Raw genomic sequence first — 11,377 nt, forward strand, 5'->3', positions numbered from 1 at the left:
ACAACATTTAATGCCACAAATGACAAACACAACATAAACAACTTTCCCAGCCCAGATCTTTTGCTAGGCTCTGATACCAATTTGATGGAATTAACCTAGCCTGCTCAACACTTCCTAAGTTGATGTTGCTCAATTCCACCAACTCACCAAGCCTAGTTGCTTTCTAGGCCTCCAAGTCCCTCTCACTCTCTTCTAGGGTTTGATTCTTGTTCCTACTAGGGTGTTTGCTTCAGGTGTTTTGGTTAGGAACCCTATCAATTCATTATGCTTCTTAGGTGCTCAATTCTGGCCTTTTAGCCTCAACTTGTCATAATGACCCCCAATTGATATGAGATATTGCAGAGGTGTAATAAGGTCTTCTAACATGTTTTTAGTGCATATGGATTCCATTGGTGGGTTGCAACCTTAATATTTCCTACCGGTTTCACAATCTTGCCCGGAAAAGGGCTACAAGGAATTAGGCTTAATTAGGCCTCCGAAACCGGTTTTCTAGGGCTTGGAGGAAAATGACTCAAAGAACCCCTAGACAAGTTTAACTTTTCTTCAATGATACACCCATGCCTAATAGATTTTTTTGGTTTTAGGCCCTGGTCTGACCGTACAAGGTATGAACCCCAAAATGAGGGTTTGTGGGGTTTTAAAGGCCTTTAACCGACAGTGAGTAAGCAACTTGGGATTTTGCTATTAAATGGATTCTTCAAGACTCCTCCTTGTGCATACAAGTCTGCCCCAACCCTATGGACTCCTCCAAATTTAGAAATGGTGATCTTGCATCCACCCCTGCACTCTTCACCACTTTTTCACCTCTTCTTCTCTAGCCGGATTGCTCCTAGACTTGCCTAGAATGAGGTGAAAGTCATATCCAAACACTTCTCCAGCACTTGAACCTGCATATTTACAATGTAGAGGATGTTTCCAACCATACCCCAACTAGCCATGATGGAAGCACGTGTGGGACTCATGGGGCAACCATACTTACAAGGAAATTGCTATTTACAAGCCAAAATTGGCTACTTGTGAATCAAATCACTTAAACAGTAGTAAATGCTAAATACAAAGCTTGAAAAAGAAAATTCTACCTTACAACACACTAATAAACCTCAATCCATCATTGGATTCATGGATTTAATCCATTAAACCTTCAAAGATTGCAAAAATTGACTAGAACAATGAAAAGTGTAGTCCAAAATCTTGTATTTTGATTATTGCTTTCAAAATCCAAGTACACCAACCTTGATAAACATGCAAGAGGGGGTTTATATATCTTTCCCATGCGTGGAGTCCTTCCATGGCATTGGTAAATCCCTAAATCCACCGCTAACCAATTTCAGGACAAAAATTGTCATGACAACTTTTTGCAACTTTATGATTTTTGCACTTTTGATCTCTCCCACCTAAGAGACCTATATCCAGTCATCACATATGACATTTAAAACATGTCTAAGGCCTATTTAACCCTCTCTAATTCTTTTTCCAACTTTTAGCACTTTTGACCAACAAAAGGCCAAACACCTACTCAAGCCCTTTTGAAGTAGTCTATGGTGTGCACCCAAGAGGCATTTTTTAGTTGAGGGATTTAGGAAGTACAAAAATTAGAAGTGGATATGCAGAGGACTTTGCTCAGTCCATGAAGGAGGTCCATGAATCAGTTAAGAAAGCTCTGAAAGAGAACACAAGCAAAATCAAACAAAAAGTTGATGAAAAGAGGACAAATCTACAATTTCAAGTGGGGGATCTTGTCATGGTGCACTTGAACAAAGAAAGAATATAGCAAGGAGTGTCAAACAAGTTGCAGATGAGGAGGATAGGTCCATGTGCCATTCTAGCTAAGTATGGTGATCAGTAGTGAATAAGGACTCCAGGAGGGTCCAAGAGTGAGTATTTTGTCAATGTAGGTCTAGGTGGAGTTCATTTTACCTAGGTTTGCATTTTTGTGTAAATAGTGAGTTTGAGTAAGTGTTTGGCCTTTTGTTGGTCAAAAGTGCTAAAAGTTGGAAAAAGCATTAGAGAGGGTTAAATAGGCCTTAGAAATGTTTGAAATGTCATATGTGATGACTAGATATAGGTCTCTTAGGTGGGAGAGATCAAAAGTGCAAAAATCATAAAGTTGCAAAAAGTTGTCATGACAATTTTTTAAAGTTATCATGACAATTTTTGTCCTGAAATTGGTTAGCGGTGGATTTCCCAATGCCATGGAAGGACTCCACACATAGGAAAGCTATATAAACCCCCTCTTGCATGTTTATCAAGGTTGGTGTACTTGGATTTTGAAAGAAATAATCAAAATACAAGATTTTGGACTACACCTTTCATTGTTCTAGTCAATTTTTGCATTCTTTGAAGGTTTAATGGATTGAGGTTTAGTAGTGTGTTTCAAGGTAGGATTTTCATTTTCAATCTTTGTATTTAGCATTTACTACTGTTTAAGTGATTTGATTCACAAGTAGCTAGTTTTGTCTTATAAATAGCAATTTCCTTGTAAATATGGTTGCCCCATGAGTCCCACACGTGCTTCCATCATGGATAGTTGGGGTATGGTTGGAAACTTCCTGTACATTGTAAATATGCAGGTTCAAGTGCTGGAGAAGTGTTTGGATATGACTGTCACCTCATTCTAGGCGAGTCCAGGAGCAACCCGACTAGAGAAGAAGAGGTGAAAAAGTGGTGAAGAGTGCAGTGGTGGATGCAAGATCACCATTTCTGAATTTGGAGGAGTCCACAGGGTTGGGTCAGACTTGTATGTGCAAGGAGGATTCTTGAAGAATCCATTTAATAGCAAAACCCCAAGTTGCCTACTCACTGTCGGTTAAAGGCCTTTAAAACCCCACAAACCCTCATTTTGGGGTTCATACCTTGTACGGTCAGACCATGGCCTAAAACCACAAAAATCTATTAGGCATGGGTATATCATTGAAGAAAAGTTAAACTTTTTTGGGGGTTCTTTGAGTTGTTTTCCTCCAAGCCCTAGAAAACCGGTCTTGGAGGCCTAATTAGGCCTAATTCCTTGTAGCCCTTTTCCGGGCAAGATTGTGAAACCTGTAGGAAATCTTAAGGTTGTAACCCACCAATGGACTCCATATGCACTAAAAACATGTTAGAAGACATTATTACACCTCTTCAACATCTCATATCAATTGGGGGTCATTATGACAAGTTGAGGCTAAAAGGCCAAAATTGAGCACCTGAGAAGCACAATGAATTGATAGGGTTCCTAACCAAAAAACCTGAAGCAAACACCCTAGTAGGAACAAGAATCAAGCCCTAGAAGAGAGTGAGAGGGACTTGGAGGCCTAGAAAGCAACTAGGCTTGGTGAGTTGGTGGAATTGAGCAACATCAACTTAGGGAAGTGTTGAGCAGGCTAGGTTAATTCTATCAAATTGGTATCAGAGCCCAACAAAAGATCTGGGCTGGGAAAGTTGTTTATGTTGTGTTTGGTTGCAGGTGTTAGATCCACCTAACTGCAGAGGAACAGGTTGAGGAGAGAACCTGGTTGTGGTTTCCAAAAGACTGGGGAGAGAGGAAAAAGATACTCCCAGGTGAGGCAAAGGAAGTATGAGTTTGTGTGTGTGCAGTAGGAGAGGTGGATGCCCGAGGAACACCTTGAGTTGCAGCCATTGGATACTCCATGGATGTGAGTAGTTGAGAGGATGATTACCTTTTTGAAGTTGGTAGCAGGAGCATGAGGATAATGAGAGAATGATGAAAGGAAGAGGCAGAGATAAAGATGAAGACAAAGACAAAGTTTCAGTCCAAGACACAAAATTTTCTTGCAGGTTGTTTCCAAGGGACTTGGAAAGCTTTCAAGGTCGGTAGTATGGTACAGGAGCACCTAACCCAAACATACACCAGGAGGTTAAATATCATGCCATGAATCATTTCACTCATATTTGAGTTTATATGGTCATTTTAATGTATTTTGAGTCATTATGAGGTCATATGTAAGGCTAAAAGAGCCAATTGTAATGAGTTGTCCAAGTTGTCCTAATAAGGTCTTGATTGGGTTTATGAGGTCAAATTTGTATAAACAAGTCATGAAAGGGTAAAAAAGTTGTAAAAGTTCATTTGAAGTCCATTTTGATGTATTTGGAAAGTTCATGTGAAGTCTTACAAGTTTGGAGATCATATTCATCAAAGTTGTCATTTGTGGCATTAAATGTTGTCAAGCAAAAAAAAACTCATGTTTTGCAAAGTTGTAAAAGTGTTGTTGATTGGTCTAAAGGTGGTTGAGTCAGTTGTAACTTCCATATGGATGTGTGGAGGTTATAAAATCCATCATTTGGTCGAATCCAATGGGGGTGTGTGTGATTGGAGGAAGGAAATGAATAACATTTGATGAATATGAACTCCAAACTTGTAAGACTTCACATGAACTTTCCAAATACATCAAAATGGACTTCAAATGACCTTTTACAACCTTTATACCCTTTCATGACTCGTTTATACAAATTTGACCTCATAAACCCAATCAAGACCTTATTAGGACAACTTGGACAACTCATTACAATTGGCTCTTTTAGCCTTACATATGACCTCATAATGACTCAAAATACATTAAAATGACCATATAAACTCAAATATGAGTGAAATGATTCATGGCATGATATTTAACCTCTTGGTGTATGTTTGGGTTAGGTGCTCCTGCACCACAAACCTAGGGTTAGTTCTCCATCCTCTTCATCGTGTTGTGTCCTCTTAATGGCTCTTGGAATTGACATATGATACAATGGCCTATCATCTCCTATAACGACAAAGTGTTCAATTAAAGATTGATAGGCCAAAACCCATTATTACAATCAAACCCTAGGGGTTTGAGGGTTTTAGGCTACCCAATAGAGAACGATAACTTCAAGGCTTCACACCAAATGCAAAACAAAGGTAAAACAATCTAGTTTCAAGATCTATGTGATGATCATTCTTGCCAATCCACCTTCAGTATGCAATCAATAGAAATTAGATGATTTCCTGTGTTTCCAACAGTTTTGATACTTCAATTTCCTTCTCAAAACAATCAAATCAACACACACTTACATCTTTCGGGGTTTGGGGTCCTTAAAGGTGTCACCCCAAACGAACACAACCTCCTCCAACCGTTTTTCAAACTGAACTGACCGTTGGAGAATCACAACATACAAAAAGTGCAAAATTGTCATGACAACAAATTGACAATATGACATTTATTGCATTACTTAACCAACTTAGACTCCAAACTATCATAGTCCCCCAAAATGTCTGGGTTACTTTCAACATTTTGCTAAACCATGACCTTAAACACATTGAAATAGGTCCAAATAGACATGCAAGGACTGTCGGAACCAACTTTTACATTATTACATCAATTTGGCCCATTTTGACTCATTTGCACAATATTGGCCAAATCAGGACCTTCCTAGGACCATCTAGACAACTTGATTACATGAATGATCAAATGACCTTATTACAATGCTATTGGTCTCATTAGACCTTATTTGACACAAGAAACCATATAGAACTCAAAATGTTCATATTTGACCCCATATAGGTCATTGGAATCAGGAGGTACACTCGGTTCACTCAGTGCTCCTGCACTAATCACCCTATGTGAGATGCACACTGTCACACCTAAGGCTTGGGCCTTCGTGTAAGTGGCATGCTTGACTATGTGAAAGATGTGGGCCACCACACGTACGATGCACCCAGAAGAAAATGACACGAGGCATTGTGAAAGTGACACGCCTAGACAGTAGACACACAAATGACGTAGGGCATTGCACGAGTAGCACATCTCATTGTGGTTGTAGTCAAGCCATGTTATGTTGATTTTATTATGCTTTGAACAAGATTAAAGACATGACATGTAGAATGTGAATGTCTATGTAATAATTGTATTTATCATTGATGTAATGATTGCTCTAGATGCTTGAGAACAATGGGTGAATGTGAACGATATTTTTACAATGATAAATTGTTGTCTCCCTAAATGACTTAAGGATTTGTCCTTTTATACAACGTGCCCTAATATTCATATTTAAATGTTTCACACAAATGATTAATAATCACTAATTCAACTTAAGTCATCATAAATCTATAATTAAATTTTAAATTTAATATTAGATGTTGAAACCACTTTCAAATATTATAATTGAAACTCAAGAATACATGGATAATTTTGACCTTGAAAAACAAAGAAATGAAAGATTGAATCCAAATCAATTTAAATACACAATGAATATCCATATTTATATTGAAAAATTCAAAATTGAACACTAAACGTGAGTGAATCCAAACCTAATAGAAAATTACAAGTGTGAATCAAAACTCTTTCGTTCTCGCACATCTTTTTTTAATGAGCATCATTTGCAAAACCAAATCTTATTCTGGGTAAACTAAAAATCCAGAGGGTTTTTATACGGGTTGGTCCCGAGGCACTTTCACCCCCAAAGACATAGAGACAGTTTTTAGTTAAAAATTACGTTATAGAAGTACGCAAGTATACTCAATGCAGATTCATGTCAAGCAAATTTATCGACTTAATCACTGAAACTCGGGATCGAAATGGCTTATAACAAATTCAGAAACTGCGAGCTTACTAGTTGGGTTGTATTATGGCTTCCATCAGATGGGTTTCACATTTACACGAACGTATTAATTTTTATAATCGAAGATGTTCATTCGTTGCTGCTGCAAATGTTAAAATCCAATGTTCACCAACTGCCAAGCTGTATTCATATGGCAAAGAAAATATGGATACCTGTATCAGGGACTATTTATCTCTCATGGAAGCTTCTACAACCTTAATGCAACTGGAACACCTCCATGCCAATGTTTTGTTTAGTAGTTTTGACCAGAACAACTTTTTGCGAACAAAACTTGTCGTGATGTACGTTAGCTTAAGTTGTTTGAAGTATGCACGCCGACTGTTTGACGAAATGTCTGATCGCAATGTACTGTTGTGGAATTTCATGATTAGAGAATATGGAAATGTTGGGCAGTATGAAGAAAGCCTTAAGCTTTATCATCGCATGCAAGAGGAAGGTGTAAAGGCAAATAAGTTTACTTTTCCTTTTGTACTCAAAGCTTGCACAGGGTTGTCGGCTCTGCAAGAGGGTAAGGAAGTTCATCATCACATTGTTAGAAGTGGAAATGAGTTAGATGTTTTTGTGGCTGCTTCACTTATTGATATGTATGGAAAATGTGGGAGTCCCACGGAGGCAAGGCATGTGTTTGACAAAATGCCTGTTAGAGATTTGGTTTCGTGGAATTCAATGATTGCTGGGTATGGGTATAGTGGATATTCCAATGACGCCTTGGTACTCTTTAATCAAATGCACAGCGCAGATCTAAAACCCAGTTCAGTCACTATGGTTAACATGTTGTCTGGCTGTTCCGGATTAGGAGCTCTGGAACAGGGGAAGGGGTTGCATGCGTACGCTATTAAAACTGGGTTAGAGTCGAATGTTTTTGTGGCAACTGCTCTCATTGACATGTATTCCAAAAATGAGAGTATTGAAAATGCAGGGCGAGTTTTTGATTGCATGCATGAAAGAAATTTAGTTTCATGGAACATGATGATTACCGCTCATGCCCAACACTGGCATGTAAATGAGATGTTAATATTGTTTGGTAAAATGCAAGCGGCAGAAGTGAAACCCAATTCTGTGACTATAGTTAGCGTGCTATCAGCATGTGCTCGTTTCGGAGCTTTGGACCAGGGCAAGTGCATCTATACCCATGTCATTAAAAGGGGATTCAAATCAAATGTTTTTGTGTCAAATGCCATCATAGATATGTATGCCAAATGCAGCAGTGCAGAAGATGCTCGCCAAGTTTTCAATGAAATGGCAACAAGAGATGTGATCTCATGGACTTCTATGATTGCAGCTTATGTACAAAATGGACATAACAATGAGGCCTTGTCATACTTTTATCAAATGCAATTGGATGGTGTGAAACCAGATTCGTTGGCCTTGGTGAGTGTGCTTTCAGGGTGTGCTAGTGCGGCAGCTCTGCAAGAAGGCCAGAAGATGCATAACTACATAATAAAAAATGGATTTGAATTAGATGTTCTAGTAGGAAACTCCCTTATAGATATGTATGCCAAATGCGGTAGTATAAGTTTGGCCCGCCAATTGTTTGACAAGTTGTCTAAAAGAAATGTAGTCTCATGGAGCGCAATGATTGCTGGGTATGCTCAAAATGGACATGCTAAGGCGGCATTGGAACTATTTAATCAAATGCAACTTGCAGATGTGAAACCTAACTCTATGACCATGGTCAGTGTACTCTCATCATATGCACAGTTGGGAGCTTTACAACAGGCAAAGAGGATACATGATTATGTCATTAGCAGTGGAATGGAATCAGACGTTTTTGTTAGCACTGCCATCATAGACATGTATGCTAAATGTGGAGGAATTGAAATTGGAAGGCAATTATTTGATAAGATGTCTAAAAGAAATGTTGTCACATGGAACACACTGATTGCAGGGTATGGGATGCATGGTCATGGTAAGCAAGCTCTCACACTCTTTTGTCAAATGCAACAGGCGTGCATCAAGCCAAACCATATTACTCTGGTCAGTGTTTTGTCAGCATGTAGTCATGCAGGCTTGGTGGAGGAGGGTTGGCAATACTTCAATTCCATGGATCAATATGGGATTGTACCTACTATGAGGCATTATGCATGCATGGTTGACCTTCTTGGTCGTGCTGGGCATTTGAATGAGGCTGAAAATTTTATTCAAAAAATGCCATTAGATCCTGATGCAAGTGTGTGGGGAGCCTTGCTTGCTGGTTGCAGAATCCACAACAACATTGACCTCGGAGAACGTGTTGCAGAACGGCTTTTTAAATTACAGCCTGAAAATGCTGGATATTTTGTACTTCTTTCAAATATATATGCTGCAGCTGGCAGATGGGATGATGTAGCAAAGATTAGAACAATGATGAAAGATAAGGGAACAAACAAGACAGCAGGATGCAGCTTCATTGAGTTGAGTGGCAAGATTCATGCATTCATTGTGGGAGACAAATCACATCCTCAATCTGATCAAATATATGCAATGTTGGAAACCTTAATCAAGAAGCTGAAAGATGCAGGTTATGTGCCTTGTACAAACTTTGTGTTGCATGATGTTGAAGAAGATGTAAAAGAGGTTATGCTGTACAGCCATAGTGAAAAACTGGCTATTTCTTTTGGGCTTATCAACACAAGCCCTGGAAGTCCAATTTGGATCACAAAGAACCTTCGTGTGTGTGGTGACTGTCATATTTTCATTAAGTTAGTCTCCAAGATTGTCAAACGGGAAATCACTGTGAGGGACAAAAACCGTTTCCATCATTTCAAGGATGGATTATGTTCTTGCAAGGATTACTGGTGAGAACTATTTACAATAAGCAATTCAGACATTTGTATTACTGCCACAACTTTAAGTATGATGTAATTTTTTGAGCAAAGAAAAATGTTTATATGTCAATATAAAATGGTTCTGTGAAAAAAAAAAATAAACAAAATAAAATGATTCTGGTTTTAACCATTATGTAAATAATGTTATGTATGCAAATCAGAGAAATCAAATGTATATGCATGTCCCAACTTTCATTTAGGAAATCTGATGGAATGTTTGGGACTAGATTTGTCCTTTAGCAAGACTCATTTAGTACTAGTATGGTTTTCTTCCATTTAGATTATATTTGATTAATAAGGTAAAGTAGCTTAATTTATGTTAAGTGTGATATCATGGTACCTTGAGTGGATGACGGTTTAATATTTCTTCTGGACTCAAGTGTATTTTCTACATTCAAAATTTGAAGATTGAATGTTAACTGAATTCCTTGAACGGGTTAGTGTGGACACTATGTCAATTCTCTATCATTATCTTATAATTGTTTCAATTTATGATTGTTTGAACTCTTTAATTCAGAAGTTGTCCTCACGAGAAATTTCAATAAACCGTGCATCCTAAGCATAAATCTCCATGAAGCACGGCTAAAGAAACAAAGCATGTCAAGAAATGAAAATGCATTATGCATCACTCTCTTTCATTTAGATTGGAGTTGATTTCTTGAGCATCATCTAGTTGCAATGAGTGCTAAGTGTACCATTCATTCTCATGAGAGCTGGGTTCTTGTGAACCACTACTCATGAAACACAGGTCAATTGAGTATGACTCGAAAACTACACAATTAAATGTGTGTAAGCATGGGAATTAGAACAAATCTAAGAATTATCAATAATAATTAAAAAATTTATTAAAACACAATGCAAGCATTAGATGAAAATTGTAAATGCGAAACTAATACAAACTGTCATTATTGATAGAGCGGATGTGATTTGTAAAACATGTGAAAATGGAGGATTAAGTTCCAATCTGTATAAATTTTAGAGGAAACTAAATGTGAAGATTTAATTTTGGATCATAGGTTGAATCCATGAATGGTGGGTTGTTATTGAGAAAGGTGGCATTCAATTTGCTAATTAGATGGAGATGAATAGGTAGTCAACTCATTTGATTGGTGGATTGATAATTATTTAATATATGATCTTGAGTAAGCCAAAATGATTTGTCTTGTCAATGGATTTGATTAGTAAGTTAATTAATTATTAGTTAACTATTTTGATTTGATAGTTAACTCATGAGGTGTTATTTAAGATTTAATTATGGATATTTAGATTTAAATTCAAATTAAATTAATCAAACCATAAAAAAAATTTAATGAATTTAATTGTGATAAAGTAATGAATTTAGGATACTATTAATTATCATAATTATTTTTCAATGTCTTAGTGAACATGTGATGATTTGAGAAGATCCAAGATTGAAATATTTGTCATATTTTTCTTGAGATGTGTGATAAGACCATACCTATCTAAGGACTAGGTAAAGGGGCTCCTAAGGTAATGATCATACCTCATCATGTTGTCATGGCATATTGGGTTTTTTTATTATGGTTGTGTTTATGTGTCATGTGGATTGTTTGATGTGGCTTATGATGGAATTGTAGTCACAAGAGGGTAATGGATGTTATATTGTTTGTCTTGTCAATGGATTTGATTAGTAAGCTAACTATTTTGATTCAATAGTTAACTCATAGGGAGCCCGTTAATGGGATTCTTAGGGATGATCCTAAAGAACAACAAAGACAACATTAAATGGATTCCCCTCGATAAAGACTGGATTAAGGTGAATTTTGATGGAGCGACAAGGGGTAACCCGGGTCAATCAGATGTACGATGTGTAGCAAGAAATCATGAGGGCACGATCCTAGCAAAGTATGGACAAGGCCTCAGAGTTACAACCAATAACTTAGCAGAAGCTAATGCAGCCCTGATGGCTGTCTAGATGGCAAAAAGACGGGGTGAGAAATTTGTAGCTAGAGGGTGATTCAAAAATCATAACA

The 11,377-nt window shown here is 37.6% G+C and overlaps 1 protein-coding gene across 1 annotated transcript; it reads left to right on the forward strand.

Annotated features, from left to right (window-relative positions):
* Positions 1 to 6,301: 6,301 nt before the first annotated feature.
* LOC131066372 (pentatricopeptide repeat-containing protein At3g12770-like) lies at positions 6,302 to 9,542 on the forward strand. The gene has a single exon (XM_058001124.2). The coding sequence runs from the start codon at positions 6,583 to 6,585 to the stop codon at positions 9,355 to 9,357; it is 2,775 nt and encodes a 924-aa protein (XP_057857107.1). The 5' UTR covers positions 6,302 to 6,582; the 3' UTR covers positions 9,358 to 9,542.
* Positions 9,543 to 11,377: the final 1,835 nt, after the last annotated feature.

Source organism: Cryptomeria japonica, chromosome 3 (genome assembly GCF_030272615.1).
Source record: "Cryptomeria japonica chromosome 3, Sugi_1.0, whole genome shotgun sequence".
Taxonomy (NCBI): Eukaryota; Viridiplantae; Streptophyta; class Pinopsida; order Cupressales; family Cupressaceae; genus Cryptomeria; species Cryptomeria japonica.